This window comes from Sphaerodactylus townsendi, linkage group LG03 (assembly GCF_021028975.2).
Source record: "Sphaerodactylus townsendi isolate TG3544 linkage group LG03, MPM_Stown_v2.3, whole genome shotgun sequence".
Classification (NCBI taxonomy): Eukaryota; Metazoa; Chordata; class Lepidosauria; order Squamata; family Sphaerodactylidae; genus Sphaerodactylus; species Sphaerodactylus townsendi.
The window spans coordinates 54187829-54207486 of record NC_059427.1 but is presented as its reverse complement, the minus strand read 5'-3'; the positions used below and the strand labels follow the sequence as shown (position 1 = coordinate 54207486).

Below are 19658 nucleotides of genomic sequence, written 5' to 3'. Positions count from 1 at the left end.
CCAGAGCTCTTCAGCAAGTTCCTGTGGTGGGAAAAGAATTACTTTCCCCACCATGAGAACTTCAATGGGGACTATCTGTTATGCCCAGATGGCTCTGTGGTAGAGGTTTCAACTTAGGAGAGGCACTGTGAGTAGGGATTGTTTGCTCTGAGTGGGGGAGGCATTTCCTGTAGGAGCTGCTGGTGTAGGAGTCTCCTGAAAGGAAACCAGCCAAATTTGCTTTAAAATGTGTGTGGAAGAGGGGAAAATGCTGTGGGCACCGAGGTTGAAGGTGAACCTGATGCCCACTTTGGCATTAAGTGGCCCAGTCACAGGCAAACTTTAGCAGAGTTAGATGGTTCCATTCAGGAGATTCACACCAGCAGCCCCATAGAAATAAGTGCCCTCGCCCAGAGAAAAACCAGGCTCCTACCACAGTGCCTCCTGTTGGAAACCCTTTCCTGACCACAGAGCCAGCTGGGCATAACAGAAAAAGCCCCATTGAAGTCTATGATGAAGGAAAAATAATAATTTTTCCCACCACAGAACATGTCCCCACATCATGCAGGAGCTTGATGGCTGAGGGCAGATTCTGGGGAATTTCTCGAGTGTGTAAGCAGTGACCACTACATTTTTTGAGAGACAAAGGCCAGATACTTTCAAGGTGGCTCCAAGAAGGCCTTGAGTAATAGCGCATCCAGAAGCAGGAGAGAGGGAGAGAACATCTTTGCTTTTGAGGTGGTGGAGTGGGGCGCTTGAGAAGTTCTGAGAGAACTCACCCAGCAGGCTTCATCAATGCAGGCCAGCGGGGAAACAAAATTAAGCCTCTTTGGGGGGCCCATAAAATTGGACAGAAGCAAAGGAGTCTCTAAGCCTGGATGCAATTAGCAGGATGCTCCCTCCTGGAGCCACCTTGAAAGTCTGGTGCCTCTTATCTTCGCAAAAATGTGCAGCCTGCCTCAGAAATTCCTCATGTAGCTGCAGTGGAGCAAAGTCACTGCAAAACAAAAGAATCTTGGGCAAATTTTTTGGGGTGCCTGGAAGGGGATGTATTTTTACAGCCTAGTGACCGCAAAATTTCAAGTGGTATCATCTGTTAACTATTCTTATGATACCACCCAAGTTTGGTGAAGTCCCATGTTCAGGAGGACCAAAGTTATGTGTCCCTCAAAATGGGTAACCCCCAACTCTCAGGTTAGCTTCCCATTGAAAAAACAATGAGGATGAAGCACCCCTTTAGTCCATAACTTTGCTTCCCCTGAACCAAACATCACTGTAAATTTGGTGGTTTATCATCATCAGGACAGTTTAATCTGAATGCTACCTGAAATCAATGGTGCAACCCCAGGCTTTAAAAATGCTTGCTCCCTGCACCGGCCTAAACAACCACCAAAAATAACCCCAAATGCCCAAATTGGTCATGGTGGGGGAGGGTGGCCGCCCATACGCCAGGCCGGGGGGGGGGGGGCGCCAAACTCAGGTTTTGTCCCCGGGCGCCAGTTTGCCTAGGTACGCCCCTGGTCACAGGGTAGGGAACCTGCGGCTCTCCAATTGGCCATGCTGGCAGGGGCTGATGGGAATTGTAGTTCCTGAACATCTGGAGAGCCGCAGGTTCCCTACCCCTAAGAGTGAGTCTCAATTCACACTGTCCAAAATAACTCAAACAATATCCTAGTAATATATTTTCCACCTGTTACACATAGGGTACCGTCGTGCTGAAGACAGGAGATAGTGGCTGGATGGTTAATCCGCCCATGTACATTGATCACCGGAACTCGGTTTAAAATGGCAACAGTTCCGACATTCACCTGCCTGGTGTGCAAAACACAGACCTCCATATAAACGAATGCAGAGTTCACGGCTGCTGTTAGGAACAGGACGTTTTTGGAGGGGGTCGCCATGAGTCGGAAGCGACTCGACAGCACTTAACCCACACATCCACAAGCAGAAAGGGTGCTAACAGAAGTGTGCATTCGGTTTTTACAAAGGCGACAAAATCACTTTAATTTCTGTTTTTTTCTTTAACATGCAACTTGTTTCATTAACGGGAATTAAATAAATAAAACAAGGGAAAGAAACGACGCGGAAAGAAAAGATGCGTGGTTGCCTGGTCGGTAGGAAAGAAACACGGCATGGTTGAATAATGGCCGAGCTCGCTCATCGGAAGGTGCGGCCAGGTAGCTTTCCTTGCAGGAGCAACCCGGAGGACGTCACCCCGCTCCCTATCAACATCCCCAACCTCCCGCCTGGACCCGGGTCTCGAGCGCTCGCCTTCTCTTTGCGAGCAGACGGAACGCTTTGTCAGCCAATGGGAAGCCGCGTAGGGCTCGCGCCCCATTGTGGAAGTGCCGGGGCGGGATTTCCTGAGCTTGGCTGAGCTGCCTTGTTGTGGTTGCACCGAGGAGGAAAGCTGGTCTGCTGGGTGCGGCGTTGGACTGTGCAGACTCCGCCGTGGACATGCCCGGAATAGACAAGCTGCCCATCGAGGAGACGCTGGAGGACAGTCCCCAGGTAAGCGAGCGGGGAAGGCGCCCAGCTAGCCCGCTCGGGCCTCGCAGCAAGTGGTGCAACGAGGAGGTTACTTGATCACGGCCCTTGATTACTCCCTTCTGCCGATTTGGGATAGTGGCATGGTAGTCCTAACCCGTGGATCACCCGGTTGCACCAGGTTTCCCTTTGGGATAGTTTAGTTTTCTGTGTCATCTTGCCAAGCGGTAAGGTTCTTAGGAGAAGGCATATATGAGAGCTCTGCGCACCAGGTTAAGATTGTGATTGTTAAAGACATATGGCAAATCCCTTATAAGGCAGTATTTAGCATGAGTTGGGATCCTCCTTTAAGGACTACCACCCACTGAGTAAGTGGTACCGAAAATGCAGGATATAGTTTCAAATATATGTCCCAAGGAGCAAAAAGATACGTCTCCCCTTGTTTTTAAGTCCTTGAAAGTCACTACAGAAGAGAAGGCAGAGCCATGAAAAAGCAGTGTAGAATCTATATAGAATCTGGAGATCAATCTGGAGAATCTTGGAATGTGACATCTGTTGGAGTCAATTTACATTGTTTAAATAACTCTAGCCCTTCTTTTTCTGAAGTTTAATTCACTATTGAGAAATATGAACTCTCTTATGTTCTTAATGTGGTAGTATAATTACTTAGAGTGTTGCCTCGGTTTCCTTCACCACACCCTTCCTCCTACAACTGTAAAAGGTGGATCAGTTTGTAAATAGCTTTGAAGTTGCCACTTTAAATATGTTAACTGAATTTCCTTCTAGTGAACCTTGCTCATAGGTTATGGTTTCCTGTATGCCTGTGTCCTATGCGTATTTATGGGGAATTCTCATTGTGCAGCTTAAATAAAGTGTATGTATGATAAGAATTGTATTCCAGTGCAATCCTATAAATGTGTTCTCCACTGAAGTACTGAGAAATTATTAGCTGCAATCTACCTCAATTTAACTGACAGTTTTTGCTTAATCCTTAATAAAAATTATTGCTGACTCTTTAAGGGTTAATCTATTTATGCTGTACCCATACCAGCAAATTAGTGATGTTGACTGGCAAATTCTCTTCCCTATGAAAGGTTGGTTTTAATTATCTGTAATTGCGCAAAATGCAAAAACCAAACATTTCTTATCTCCACAGCTTTCTTAGCAGCGCTCTGCAGTCTACATCATAGTTTTAATAATAAAAGCAACATTAGTGTGGCAATGTGATGGAAGATAAATGTTGTTTTGTTGGAGTATCCTATTCTGAGACAGTACTGCTTCTTGTATATAATCATTTTACATTTTCTGCATTCTGCAAACTCCCTTAACAGTTTTATCATATCTAATTCTGATGAAAGTGATGTGATGTGTTCTTCTGCAACTGGCAGTAAACATTTGAAAATATTAAATTATCATTTATATATCTAATTATCAATATGGTCCCACCTATTGAGACTTAAATGCAAAGATTGAAGTCATGAATAGACAACATGGGTTTCTACAAAGAAACAAAAAACAAGAAAAAAAGGTTTGCAGAAAAATGTGAATCCTAACAAAAAATTGTGGTTAACTCCTCTCCCCCCCATACAGTGCCTGTATGCTTAAGAAAAAAGTGTCCTCAACAATGGCTACTATTGGAGTTGCTAGGCAACCACAACAGTATTGCCAGCCTTCAAACCTTGGTTTCTGTCAGTGAAGGGCAGGGGAAGAAGACAGGACCTTTCCCAGGGTTGTTTTGACCTTTGTGGGCAGACTTATCAGAGCCAGGCTTTGCAGCAAATACTGGCAAGTCCAACTACTTGGTACTGTTCAACAGCATCCCATGCACAGCAGTGTGGTATAATGGTGAGAGTTTCAGACTAGGATATGGGATACCCGAATTTCAGTTCCTACTGTCATGAAAACTCATTAGGCCAGTCACAGACTCCCAGCCTAATCCACTTCACATTGTTGTTGTAAGGGTAAAATGGAAGTGAGGAGAATTATGAGTTAGATATGAAGTTCCTGATTTAAACCTTATCTCAGCCCTGAATTCACTGGATGCTGTTAAGCAAGTTACTTGTACAGGCCATTTCTTGGGACCAAAAGGACCCACACACACTTCTTACTAGATTTGTTCAGATAACCCTTCCCCTCAGTTACAAGAAGTTGTTCAGGTAGCAAGGATAAACGCTTTGCATTTGCTGCCATGAGGTGAATTTTGTGGTGAGCAAGAACACAGATCATTGAGGCAGGAGTTGTATGCAAATAACAAAGATGATTTATTTATTTTCAGGTTGGCTTCAATGAACAGATCAGTAGCACAGGTCTTCAGACAATCAAAGGAGAACCCTTGTGGAGGCACACACATTTAAGCTAGTTATGACTTCATAGTGTGGTTTGAATTCTCATCAGTACTTGGAGGTACAAACAGGCTTTTGTGATTAATCATCAAGATTAGATCCTTTCACATACAGAATTCCATCCACACTTGCCTGCTCTTTACCAAGAGTCAAATTGTACAAGGGCTGATCATCACCAGAGACAGGCCTCACGATGGGTACTCTCTTATCTCCAACACCTAGAGTTAAATCACTTTTCCAAACTACCTGGCAAAGCTCTCTCTGTTCTTTTGCTGAGCCAGGCCCAAACTATGGCTGCATGCTCCTTGAAGCAGACCTAAACTAAGACTGCCACTTTGCTGCCATCCAGTATTCAGTTCCCTTTCTGAAAGGCGGCTGGAAGCTGGAGCTACACTCAGGGATGAAAAAGCTGAGTCGCTGTTTCAGGGTCTGCCTGCTGTCCATTGCAGTACTGTTTCTTCATCTCTTCCTCCCCCCTTTTTTCTTGGTAGTACAATAATAATGAAGTTATGTCTCTGGCAAGACAACTGGCAGATAAAATTGTACATGAAACATTTTAGAAAATGTTTACACTCCATAGAAATGATATTGGGAAGAGGAAGGGATAAGGTTAGAAGCTACATACTGCTTTATTATAGAAGTTCGTGAACATAGTGATGTGGCATGGATCAAGAAAGCCAGGAATTAGTGTGGTCTTTGAGTTGACTCAAGTAATGCATGCAAGCAGGAAACTAAGGATGCCAACCTCCAGGTGAGATCTGGGGATCTCTTGAAATTACAGCTTATCTCCAGTCTACGGAGATCAGTCCCCCCAGAGAAAATGGATGGTTTGGTGAGTGGACCCTGACACATTGTTCTACATTCAGGTCCCTGGCCATCCCAGGTTCTATTCCCAAATCTCCAGGAGTGTCCCAGCTTGCATCTGCCGACCACACCTCCCCATCCTGTACAGTGGCCAGGGGGGACCTGGCAACCCTACAGGAGACTGATTAAGATACTTGTGAGCTGGTATTTGCAACAATGAATTAATAGCAGGGCACTATAAGTACAATGAGGGTCTTTTTGCCCTCATTTTGCTGTTCTTGGAAGACCCTGAGTGAAGCATGATGCTTGCTAAATAATTTCCATTCTTATCTACATAAATTTGACAGTTGTAGTAATAAATTTCAAAAAAGATCTCAGCATGAAGTGTCATATAATTAAACCAGATAGGCAGTTAAATGTTCAGAAGAACTGAAATTTTGCTCACATTCACACAACTTTTCATTCCAGGATGGTGATTTAAACTGTTTGTTTTCAAGGAATCTTTTCCAAATTGACTGGTCCATCAAGACATTTCTGTGTATCTGTTATGGATTCTCTATGCATTACAGAGTACTCTGGTATAAATTGAGGGTACTCTCAATTTATCCATCTTACCATCCATCTTACTGCTTTCTACCACTACCCTATATTAAAATATACCTAATTTCTCTGGGGCTGAAGAGGAAGATGGGTAGGAGTCAGGCCTGTCTTAAGGGTAGTTTGTTCCCTGTTACTGATGATGTGATTGAGGAATTCATAAGCCTTTGAGAACATACACTACAACATGTCAGGCTATACTAAGTTGTTAATTATGTTGTAACCCACCCAGAGCCCTTCGGGGATAGGACGGGATATAAATCCAAAATAAATAAAGTCAAATACTGCTTAAGATGTGAGAAGAATTGTTGTCTCATTCTGGCACCGGGAGTATCTTTGGCCTCTAGAGAATTCATTTTAAAAATGCTGAAATGTTGATTGGATCTCATTTATAGCATGAGGGGAATCACAACATTGAAACATTGATAATCAAGTTCCTGCTTTTTTGGTGGGTTTCTCATTCTGGAAGACAGGAATCCTTTTGGCCCACATAACCATAGAAATATATACTGGATTTGCATTAAAATTGGTGGCTGTTCACTGGAGTTTTGCATATGACTCTGCTGCTAGTGGGTGTGTTCCCAAGTTACTGCCAATCAGTTTCAGTGCTGGATTGCCAAATGAAATTGTCAATAGGTTCAGACAGTCAAGAGTTCTATTTTACACACAACACATGATTATCTTATTGCATTTTCTTCCACACAATATGGTAATTTTAAAATGTGTCCAAGCCAGTTATGCAAAATCAGGCCTGTGGCCCATTTTAATATGAAGGATATGTCTAAATGCTTCCACATGCAGAGGTAGTATAAGTATTCCAGCTTCTAAGGAGCATGAATGAAGATGGTTATTACCTTCATTCCATGCTTGCAGACTTCTCAAAAGCCACTGACTACCGTTTTCAATAAAAATGTGAGTTTGGTAGAACCTTGGTTTCAATCAGCAAAATTTCCGTGTATTTCAATAGTTCTATGCACTCATGTATATTCACTTTATTTCTTCTAGAATAATTTCTTTCCCAGAGTTCAAAATGGAGAAATGTCATATGTGTGCAGTGAATATGCTTTTTCTTCTCTGATTGCATTTGAAAAAGTTTTTGGACCATATCTCCAAACTTCTTTTTGACCTTTCCTGAGTTTTGTAGTGTGTTGAAGAACTATACAATTCTTCCAGTGGAAGCAGATTCCTACTTAGCTGATGAAAGTCTTTGGATCCAAACCATTGCTTGATAAATTCCCCAAATTCAGGTGCAAATAGCGAGTTAAATGCACTACTAAATGTACTGAAACATGTCCATAGCATAGCATTCAGTTGGCAGAAGAGTGGACCACTACAGTCAGTCATAGGAACCAAGAATCCCACAGTACCAAATTCAGTATCTACAGCAGTAGGATGATTGTTGGGGAAACAGTCATAATATTGAGATGCAGGTTATCTAGGTAATTTTAGATTCACAAATATCTGGTTGTTCATCTTATATTCATCTGGTTGTGGTGGGTTTTCCAGGCTGTGTGGCCATGGTCTGGTAGATCTTGCTCCTAACGTTTCGCCAGCATCTGCGGCTGGCATCTTCAGAGGTGTATCACAGAGAGAAGTCTGTTACACACTGTGTCCAGTGTGTAACACAGTGTATAACCGACTTCTCTCTGTGATACACCTCTGAAGATGCCAGCCACAGATGCAGGCGAAACGTTAGGAACAATCCACCAGACCATGGCCACACAGCCCAGAAAATCCCCCACAACCAGATTCCATTGGGTTGGCTAGTGTATGCTACATAACAGAGGCTGAGAAACAGTGGTTTGTAGCAGTGTTTAAAATGTAGTACAGTGGTGTTTTCCCTTTATTGCTGAATTAGGTGGAGATTGCAACCACTTTTTTATGATCTTCAGACTGGAGATGATGCTTAGCTGATAGTGGGTACAATTGCTGTCTAATAAAAGTTTTAAGTGCAAATCTTAGCTAATTAATACTAAGTTTCTTGGAAACGTTTTAAAAATCCAAGAGTCTAATGTGTATTAAAGGCCATCTGATTCACACAGGATAGCGATATGTGGCTAAGCTTTCTGAGCTGGTACAAAATTACTCTAACTTTGACTTCGTAAGGTGGGATAATTTCTGTTTGGAAACCACTAAATATGTTCCAAACATATAGCAACACTGAAGATTTCTCACCCCCCAGTTTTTGGGCTGATCAAGAGAACATTCTTTGAATCTAGCTGTTATTCTGTATTGTAATGCTTTAAAAATACATTTTCTTTATTTAGACCCGGTCATTGCTGGGTGTGTTTGAAGAAGATGCTGCAGCGATATCTCGTTACTTTAACCAGTTATATAAAGCCATGCACCGAATTTATGATGCACAGGTAATGTTGTTACTACAGTTTAAATCAACATTTTTAAACAGTACAACTGATAAAATTTGAGTTTGTGAAAGTCTTGGTGTGCCAACAATGTTGGACTGGCTTTTTAATGCTCATGTTTTTCAAGCTTGCTGTAATTCTTCTACTTTGCTTGTTGCTCAGTTCCAACATGAGGAAGATAGAATTATTTGCTGCACTGAAGTTATGTGGCATGTCTATATTTAGGATTATTCTATAAAACTGAATGAATGTTTCAGAGATGTGTCTTGCTTTTAACTTGAAACTATTTAGGTTTAAGCACTGTATCACTCATCAAGTTGGATTCAAAAGACCGCACACCATAGTGGATCCCAGCCAAACCCTCTGTTATTTGGCACTCTCTAGTATAAATGGACTTACGAGAGTGTTATACCTGGCTTTTGTGGACTTAGTCTCAGCCTTCGATTCATAGGAATAGACACTGGCAGAAGTTAATCAAGACAAATTTGGACAAACAGCTCTTATATCTCCTCAGCAAATTGCACTCTGAAACATTTGCAAAAATTAAAGGGCGTTAAGCAAGGGTGTATTCTGGCTCTTTTGCTGTTCAACCTGTATGTAAATGATATAGAGAAGAGCTTGGAAGGTCCAGAATTTGTATCATCCTCTATCAGCTAGCAATAAATCTCTATTCTGCGCTTTGCAAATGGTATGGTCTTAATCTCACTTACAAGATTTGGCTTTAAAAGGCTGCTTCACAATCTGGGAGCATACTGTATGGAAGAAGCGATAACCATAAATTACACCAAAACAAAAGTTATGGTTTTCAGGAGAAAATCAAAAAGATTCTTCTGGAACATGGATGGTATCCACATTAATCAATGCAGCTCACTCAAATACCTTGGAATTACTTTTACTGAAATCTTAACCTGGAAAATCCATTTGACAATTATAAAAGCTACGGCCCTAAAGACCATGGGACCAGTTATGAGGTTCTAACTATTCAAAGGGAAGGTTCTTGTGGATCCAGCCCTCAAAAGTTTTGTAAGCAAGGCTTCCAACTGAGTATTATTTGGCATGGAAATCTGAGGATGGAAAGAACAAGCACTCAATAGCTTAGAATGTCTCCAAAACTCTTACATGAAATGAATTTTAGCACTTCCTGAAGGATCTCCTGCAGCACTGCTAAAAGTGGACCTTGGTCTCCCTTCATTTAGAGCAGGGGTCAGCAACCTTTAACACCCAAAGAGCCATTTGGACCCGTTTTTCACGGAAAAGAAAACACTTGGAGCAGCAAATACTTTTTGACATTTAAAATGAAGATAACATTGTGTGTTTATGTATGTATGTATGTATGTATGTATGTGTATATATGTGTGTGTGTATATGTATGTATGTATGTATGTGTGTGTGTGTGTGTGTGTGTGTATATATATATATATATATATACACACACACACACACACACACACACACACACACACACACACACACACACCTTTACGCTTTGTATAAACAATTATAGTGTGTTTCTTATGAAATCCATGAAGTGCTACAGAGAAAATTGTATGTTATTTTTGTAAAGAACACATTTTGAACTCTTAAAAAATAATAACCCCTTCAAATTCCACTTGGGTTGTGGATCAAAATTGGTGCCTTTAATGGGGTTGTCAGCTTCAAGGGGGGGCTGAACTCCCCCCCGAGAAAATGTCTGCCATGGAGGGTGGACTCGACAGCCATATTCCTCACTGAGCATGGCCCCCGCCCTGGCCCCAAAAGCCTCAGCTTCTGAGAATCTACCCCCAAATGTCCTGGGATTTGCCTGCCAGGAGTTGGCAACCCACAACAACCATGGCTGAGGATGATCCCGGCCTTCTTCCCTTCCACGATCTACAAGCTTACCCTCCACTGGCTTATTTTGAAGTAAACCTTCCAAGATCCACATGCAAGCCTTTCCCCATGCGTTCCTGTCCTCCTTGGCAATGCAGAAACAAACAATTCCCACCCACCCCCACCTCCCCATCAAACAACCCCGACAAGTGCAACCTTGCAGGGCTGCAGGTAATAACTCCTTTAAAACCTGACATCGTCTTTCTCACTTGGACTCAGCCAGGCTGCCATCTTCCAGGAAAGCCCCTGGAGCTCAGCGGGGCTGCTTGGGGGTCTGTAACCCAAGGTGGTGCTGTTGGTGTCCTCCATGTGGTCCTGCCCCCCAAGAAGGACCCGGGAGAGGGGGAAATGAGGCCATCCAAAGCAGAGTCAACCCCTGACCTTATTCAGGAGGGGTGGACTGAGGTTAGGATTGCGCTGAAAATCTGCACTCCTGCAACTCCCTCCCGTTTCCCGCCCTTCGCTGCTCACCTGTTCAAGAGGATACACCAGTGGTGCTCCGCCCCCTGTGCCGTCATCACCAGCATCAGCCAACCAGGCAGCTGAGACAGGGAATCCGGAAGTGGCTTGGAATAGCTGTCTTGGGCTGTGCCTCTCTAGGAACCGGGACTCTTTCCCATTAACCCTTAGGGCGACTCTGAAGGAGGCTGAGAGGACCCAAGGCTCACAGAGCCGCAGTGCAAGGACGAAAGAGCTGCATGCGGTTCCGGAGCCGCAGGTTGCAGACCCCTGATTTAGAGTATGTGCACATTTAGCAGTATTCACATTTTGGAAGAAAATTTTCCAACACAGCTAAAAGTTATCTCAACATCTTTGTATATGCTGGAATCCAGTTATTGAAAATCTCCCTCATTATGTTGAAGATTGCCCACTTTATGCAGACTCCAGAAAAGAATGTTAAAATAATCCCAGGCAATCTTGCTTCAGATGTCAAATTGATATACTTGCTTATGTGTCCTAAAGTGTAACTCTCTTTGCATTGCCAGCAAGGGATATCACAGCCAAAGAAAGCACCTACACTGAGTGGTTGAAAATGTTTTATTAATGAGAGATTGTATTTTAACATATTCTTCAGTGTTAAATCTTGTTTTTTCTCTTTTTTCTTTCTTTCTGTTTTGCATTGTGAGGGCCTTTGGCCAAGTACCAAAAATGTATTATTAATTCTACTACTAACTACTGCTGCTACTACTACTACTACTATTGCATCATCAAGATTTATAAGTGTGCGTTTGCATGCTGTTTTGAATGTTGGCTCATTTTCCATTGACTTCACCTGTCTCCAAGCTATGTGAATTATGTATTGTTGGTCTAATTTAGAAATGTGTGTTGTCATCAACTGAAATTTCTTAAATGTAAGATTAAAATTGCCAAGGTAAATAGATGGATTATAAGCCCCTGTTCATCATCCTATTATTATCATCCTGTATGCTAAAAAAGAGTGTGGCGTATGTGTGCATTTTTCATTGTTAAGCAAAATGAGATACTAATGGTTGTCTTTGTATTTTTAACAGAATGAATTAAGTGCAGCAACACATTTAACTTCAAAGCTTCTTAAGGAATATGAGCAGCAGGTATTTGTCCTTTTATCAAATGAAATATTTAAATTCTGATTAGTATTGCTGGCTTCTTCATGTGCCCTCTAGTAGTAATGATTTTCCTCATGCACTTTTCCTCCATGCTCTAAAAAGCGTTGCTCGTTTAATTCTTACATATTGAAACTACTGGCATAAGAGATGACTGGTAAAGAAGTTTATTTTATTTTATTTTTATTTAGACTTTTATACCGCCCTGTCCCCGGGGGGCTCTGGGCGGTGTACAACATATAAACAGAATACAATCATACATTCTCAACTGAGACTGCCATTTCCACTGTGAAATAGGAAATCGATGTTGCAGTTTTATAGCAACTTGGGTATATTTTAATCACATAATTAGAATGTAATTATGTTCATGGGAGACCTAACGTACGGTATACCCTACTAAAACTAACTAACATATTTATGGATTTAACCTATTGGAGACAAGTTCTAGACAATACCTTTTTCCTGGCCCAGAATATCTTGTCAGAATTATTTTCTTTTAAGAACTTTTATTCTACAAAGCTGTAAATGCCTTTTGATATCAGCACATGTTGTTAGACCTCTGTGATTCTTAATTGTTACACGGGAAAAGTCAATGAAGGTTGATTTGGGAGTAAAAAGTGGTGTGTGTTGTGTTTTGGCAGCGCTTTCCCTTGGGTGGTGATGATGAAGTTATGAATTCTACTCTGCAGCAATTTGCAAAAGTGATAGATGAGGTAAGACTGAGTATATTATCTATGCTACTCATTAATTGTAAGCCATAGCAATCTTTTTTCATTTGCAACAGTCCAATTCACACTGAACCTGTCTCTGCAGGTAGTTCTGTTGGTCTACAATAGATATTTGAGTCTAGCACAATGACTGCAAACCTATGACGCACATGTCAAAAGTGACACTCCATGACATTTTGGGAAATGCACCAGTGTTCACCATCACCCAACAACAACTATTTTCTCTGTCTGAGTCATTTTTGTAATATCTGACATTTCTTTATATAATACATAGCACCCCACATATGCAAATAATTGTTTCTCTTTGGCTTGGAGGAGGGGTGACACATCAGCAGAGTCAAGTTAGGGATTTTGCAAAATGCTGACATGCTGAGCTCAAAAGGTTCACCATCACTGGTCAAATAACACTTTAAAGCTTAACAAAAAATTTGGGGGGGAATCTTTTAAGAGTCACAGCTCTCTCTGATGAAGGGAGCTTTGTCTCTCTAAAACTCATACCCCCCAAATCTTGTTTGTTTCTGTAAGACCTCCCCAGGGGCAGAAGGACATAATAACTGATTTACATGGGCAGTAGAGACTCATCAGATGCAATGGTGTGCCTTAAGTGCCTCTGTATAGGAATCAGCACACAAGCTTCCTCATGGACACAGTTTTCTTCACCTGCCTGCTTTTTCCTCTTCATAACCTTAGGAGGCTTAGTTGAGCCTCTGATTTGGAGCAGTTCTACCAGGTGTGCTCAGGTCTAGTAAACTTACCTTGTCCCAGCTCCTCCTTTAGGTTCCTCTTCCTCCTTTCTTTGTGCCCTCTTGGCATTTTCCAGCCAGCTTGCCTTCCTCCCCTGTCTCTCCTGACATCTCCCTTGTCCAAGCCCAGCACTTCTCCTCCCTTCTCTGAGACTTGTTCCTCTCTTCACCCCTTTCTTGCCCTGGAGTTTGCATAGGCCTAGCCAGAGGCTCTAGCTGCTTCCCCTGCCCCCAGCTAATACGCTGGGCTGGCAAACCTCTAGTCGCTGATGCTGTGCTCATGTGCTACTTGGTGGGAGGGAAACTTGCTTGCAGGTGTTGCCAACAACAAGTATAGTAGATTTGACAAAGATTATTTTAAAGAAGAATTATTAGTTGAACAGTACGAACTTATCTACAAATAAGGGAAAACAGAAGTGAAATTAAGAAAAAATATGGCGTTTGAGCACAAAGATCTGGCAAAAAAGAGTCCAAGAAGGAAGATAATGAATAATATCTGAGCGCCTTGTGTAGACCAAAAGGCATTCTTAGCATCACATATGAAAATATCATTTGAGGGATTGATTTAAAAAATCTTACATTTGGGAAAGGCAAAGGGTATGAAGTTGAACTGTTTTAGAGTTCCATTAATTTCAGCTGCTGAGATTCTTCACAGTAAAGCAGAGAAACTTCTATGTACTTGTAGTCAAAATTTATGGACAATTCTTTTTCCTTTTGATTAGCTCAGTTCTTGTCATGCTGTTCTGTCAACTCAGTTAGCTGATGCCATGATGTTTCCCATTACTCAGTTCAAAGAAAGGGATTTAAAAGGTACAGTAATTAACATTACAAATTATTTGTATGCATAAGAGGTCATTCTGTAACAGTTAACATGTGTTTCCTATTTTTTATACTCAAGCATGTTCTACCAGACATCTAAAAACAGTCCAAACTTTCTAAGTTCTGTTTTAAGTAAAAGGAGTCTTTTTGGGGGCTCTTGGATGTTGAGAAGAAATATCCTCCCCCTTGAAGTTTGAAGGGAACATTTTAACCACTTTTTTTCCTCTGGGCAGAAGACTTCCAGCCCCACCCAGCCACCCTTTTGAGATGCTAATATAGATAGTGAGAGACAGTGGAATGGGTTAAGCTCCCTCTTTAAGCTGGTATCACAGATTTGGAGGTCTTACAAAGAAAAGGAGGGCTTCGGGAAGACCTGGAGTCAACAGGAAAAGATTCTTTGACCCAGACTGATCAAGTCAAAGGGGTTGGCACTGGGAACTGATAAAACTCTTGGGAGCAGAGAGGAAGGGATAGTAGAGGCAGAAGGGAGCCTCATGGTGCAGAGTGGTAAGCTGCAGTAATGCAGCCAAAGCTCTGCTCATGACCTAAGTTCGATCTTGATGGAAGTTTGTTTCAGGTAGCCTACTCAAAAGTTGATTCAGCCTTCCTTTCTTATGAGGTTGGTAAAATGAGTACCCTATAAATATAGTCTGCCTAGTAAATGTTGTGATGTGATGTCACCCATGGGTCAGTAATTACCTGGTGCTTACACCTTTTCTTTTTGCCCAGAAATCAGTGAATCACCTGTATGATAATTGGTTATTTATGATTGCAGAAGTTTTATATTGTTTATGTTGTTTGTCACCCTGAGCCCTACGGGGGGAGGGCAGGATATAAATTGAAAAATAAATAAATAAATATTTGCATTGTTTATGTTATCAGCAAAACTACACTAATACTGTGTAGCACCTTAAATAATATATATATGCATTTCAGAGATACTGACTTTAAAAGAAGTTTTCCAGATCTCAAGCAATGGTAAGTGTATCTTAAAGCTAAATTTACTTTTGTATGTTATGACCTGTGTTTTGATTGCAAATAGTCAGAATTTACAGGTTTTTTTATTCATGGTTTTCAGAACAGCTGAAGCATTGGCCTTTTCCACATCCACAGCTTACCATAGATTTTCCCAGTGGTCAAACCTTGTGTCCTGGAAACGTTTTATCCTGTTGTTTCTTCAATTGCATTTGTTTCACACACTACTGCCGAAAACATATTATTCCTAATGGTGATGGGGTACCATCTGTGATGCAGAAGAACAATCCTCCCCTTTTTTCTGTGTGCAGACGCTGTAGTGTTACTGCAGTTACATTGAAGCAGCAATTTATAGAATGTCTTCGTCTTCATTTCTACTCCTGAGAACTATCACACAAAATGGAAGCCAGAAACCCTACAGGAGCAGGCACCATTTCCTTGTGAAACTGAAACATAGTCCACCCCCATCCCCCCAAAATACATTTTTCAGCCAAATTAGAACTGCAGTAACAACTGGCCCTTGTCAGTTTCACTCATTCCTAACGGCTGACACAGTGTATCTTTGCCTGAATATTAAGTTGCTAATTCAATATCAGATTGATAACACTGATCCAATTATCTGCTGCTTTGTGACTGTGCCTGAATGCTAACATGACAAGCTCTTGGTGAAATTGACAAAGCTGATTTTTTAAAGCAAAATTTATTTTTTTACAAAATAAAACAACAGAAAGTAGGAAAAAACACACAGAAGAGAGAATAGTAATGTGTGGATTTGCATTCATTATCAGTAATACTTAAAGAATTAAAAAACAATTGAGGATAAGAAGTAATAATATTTTTATATAAAGGTTGGCAAATCTTTTTGACAGCGTTACCAATCTTGTAATCTGCTTGGTACGGTGAGGTCTTCATGTAGTGCAAGTCCAGTCCGATGAGGGAAAAGCTTCTTTTTCCGTTCTTTCTTTGAAAACAGTCTAATAATCCTCTGGTGTAGCAAAAAATAATGCTGCAGATCCACAAAATAGATAAAAAATACAGAAAGCCCCCCCCCCCCCCCCCCCCGAGAACACACTGGAAAAAAAGTACAATCTGGAGAATGGAGGGACGACACAAAGGCAGCTTTTAAAAGCCAAATAGCTGACATGCACATTATTGATCCTGGATTATATCAGAGCTAGTGGGTAAAAAAAACCCCAGACCAGCTCACTTGTCAAATTGAAGGTCTCCAGAAAGTGTTGGAGAGGTTACGACCAGACCCTGTCTGCCCTGTTGCCAGCAATTGCCCAGCAATTTCTCCTTTCAGTAATGTGTGGCAGATAGTTCCCAAAGGCTCATCTGTTCAAAGCACCATTTTCTCTGGAAGTCAACAAAGCTGATTTCATTGCCCCTGCTTCTTATCTCTGCGTTAATATTACATCACTAGTTCAATATGACAAAGAGAAAAAACATTAAAAATTCCTTTCAAAAAATGGAAGAAGAGGGTATAAAGAAATGGCTGCAGGGGAGGTTCAGTAACTACACAAGGTCTGGATAAGGGCCAGGTGTTTGTCAGGGAAATGAAGACAGTTTCAACACAATTGCACGCTCAAAGTGGGCTGAAAAGTGGATCCGAAAACATCGCAGTGAAACAGCAGAGGAAAAATGAAGGGAAACCGTTTCCAGAATCAGAGGAAGAATGTGTGGAATTCAAAAGAAAAAAACGTATCATTTGGCAGCAAGATTTGTTGTAAACAACTTGTGTGGAAAAGACCATTAACAGAACCCCCATTTCTTACTACAGAAACTTATAATAAAATCTTAACAAGAATCATGCCCTTCTTAACCTGTTCAACTGATTTAGAAGGGTGCAACTAGGATCAGACTGTTTATGAATTTGTCAGCTGAAATAACTATCAGTCGGCTTCAAAATCTGAAGTCATGACAAATGTTGCATGGAGTAACTGGAGAAAAATGCTTGACAAATCCCTGATATTAAAGTTATTGGAGGGAAGGGGTCATCACCCTGTGAAGTAGAAAAAGAAAAGAAATTGATGAAATATAATCAGTGAATAAGAGTCTCGGGGTTAAGTTACCTAGTTGGTAGAAATATTTCTGGAATGATTAGTAACGTAGGTAAAATGATAATTTTGATCATGTTGATATATTTGCTACCGGTATGTATTCAAAGTCTGCTTTATAATAAAAAACACCCCTATTTTCATATCACTTAAAAGAAGTTCTAAGGTAAATTCTGACTTCTATGAAAAATATGTTATTTTTTCCTATGTATTTGTAAATTTTCATGGGGTTAAGAGGGTATGTACGGTATGTTGAAGTACAGAATAAATATATATATCAATATTCTGCAGATCATGATGCTGCCATCACCAGATATGGTCGTCTGTCAAAGAAAAGGGAGAATGAGAAGGTATGACCAATTTTTAGTACAGCTTATAGTTTCATTTATAGAACCGTTACAACACCTAACAGTTTTGAAATGCTCTGTACCACACTGCTTTTCACCCCAAGTCTGTTTGGCATTCCTGGAAGAAGGCTGCCTTCTCAATGTACAGATGATGTGTATTAGTACAGTAGGGAGAAGAAAGTATTAATTAATCCTGAAAATAATTGAATTGTCCTGTTTTTAGACTCTTCTCAGGTTATGAGTTTCTTTTGGTTTTCTTTTAATTTTGTAATGGTGATACAGCTCATTTCTTTTAATGTAAAAGTCTAGTCTCCTGTGGAACATAAAGAAATATTCACTATTGTAATTTCTTATGCCTTGATTCAGAGTCTTTCTTCTCTTTAGATCAAATATGAAATTACAGAAGACGTATATACTTCCAGGAAGAAACAGCATCAGACTATGATGCATTATTTTTGTGCATTAAATACTCTTCAGTACAAGAAGAAAATTGCTATGTTAGAACCTTTATTAGGATACATGCAAGCACAGGTGAATGTCTTAAAAAGTTGGAGTTACAAAGCTAAATATGTATGCAAAGTTAGGATAAACATATGAGGTCCAATGTATGCCATAGTTAATGAAGTCTAACTAACAGTGGGTAATATAAAGTCCTGTAGGCCATATTTGGCCTACCCAGGCTTTTGCATGAACAAGTCCTTAGCTTCAATCTTTTCTTAAGAAAAAAATAAATTAGGGTCACCTAACAGTGCATCTCAAAAGTACCTGATGGGAGATTGAGGATATTCCTAGCAGTTATTAGGTGGACTGATCTATCTGGCTTTTCTGGTGAGAAGAAAGCATATATGTCACATGTGTCATAATCCTCTGCAGATTGTCCAAAAGAAGCCTTATAGTAAGCAATGATAAATTGGTCACCTTATGGAGAAAGTTTGTATAATTGAGAATCTAAGACATGTTGTTAGTGGTAAAGTGTAAGTTTTCCTCTCAGCTTTCTCTTAATGTTTGTTAATTGTAGAGTACAGTGGAACTGATTTCCTGATCTAAATCTATAAATTTCTTAAGGCTTGCTTCAAAATAGAGACACAAATTAGATGTGTGGGAAGAAATTAGTTACTTGTGACTAAATTACTGCATTCTCTGTTCTAAAAGATAAGCTTCTTCAAAATGGGATCAGAAAATCTCACTGAACAGCTAGAAGAGTTTTTAACAAACATTGGAACAAGTGTGCAGGAGTAAGTTAATTTTGCTTTATAAAATGAATGGACTGTCTCTTTTTTACCATTATTAGTGATTACATAGTGCACTGAACATTTGTTTTGCACTTTTTAGTGTTCGCAGGGAAATGGATCGTGAAGTTGAGACTATGCAGCAGACTATTGAAGATTTGGAGGTAGCCAGTGACCCACTCTATTTGCCTGACCCTGATACTACAAAGTTTCCTAGCCAACGGAACCTTACTCGGAAAGCTGGTTATCTTAATGCAAGAAAGTGAGAACCATTACAGATACTGTTCTGAAATAATTAAATAACTGTTTTAAGTAGCGATGTAAGGAATGGGCCTAGACAAAATAATTTGAATGAGGTGGATTGCTTTCTCTAAGGCTAGTGTGGGTAGTAGCAGGTTTCCCCACCCGGGTCAGTTATTTCTTTTAAAATCTGTAATTGAGTTTCCTTATATCAATATAGCATAAGTGCCATAGATTTGCTGAATTCCCACTTTTCATTTAAAAAGGAAGTCTTTAGCGTCTTTGATTGTGAAGATGTTTGCAATGGAAGGAGTTGGAGATTTGTTTATTGATAATTTATTATACAGATTTTTTTTAACAAAACAAAGGCTGGGAATTCAGAGAGCCTGGAGGAAGCTGGTGCTGAGCTGAAAGGGAGGAGGGAGGAGATGTGCCAACTTGGCACCACCACCAGCTTCTTCAGCAGCTACCATCATCGTCGGTGCTGCTGAACTGA

General features: G+C 40.7%; 1 protein-coding gene across 1 annotated transcript in view; it reads left to right on the top strand.

The window, feature by feature from the left end:
• The first annotated feature begins 2362 nt into the window (after nt 1–2362).
• Nucleotides 2363–19658, top strand: part of APPL1 (adaptor protein, phosphotyrosine interacting with PH domain and leucine zipper 1) — a 38084-nt gene continuing 20788 nt past the window's right edge. The window contains exons 1-10 of the mRNA XM_048487977.1: nt 2363–2490; nt 8477–8575; nt 11953–12012; nt 12666–12737; nt 14218–14305; nt 15251–15292; nt 17638–17696; nt 18078–18224; nt 18846–18928; nt 19026–19184. Of these exons, the coding sequence (XP_048343934.1) occupies nt 2437–2490; nt 8477–8575; nt 11953–12012; nt 12666–12737; nt 14218–14305; nt 15251–15292; nt 17638–17696; nt 18078–18224; nt 18846–18928; nt 19026–19184 (863 nt within the window). The 5' untranslated portion in view covers nt 2363–2436. The remainder of the gene's footprint in view (nt 2491–8476; nt 8576–11952; nt 12013–12665; nt 12738–14217; nt 14306–15250; nt 15293–17637; nt 17697–18077; nt 18225–18845; nt 18929–19025; nt 19185–19658) is intronic.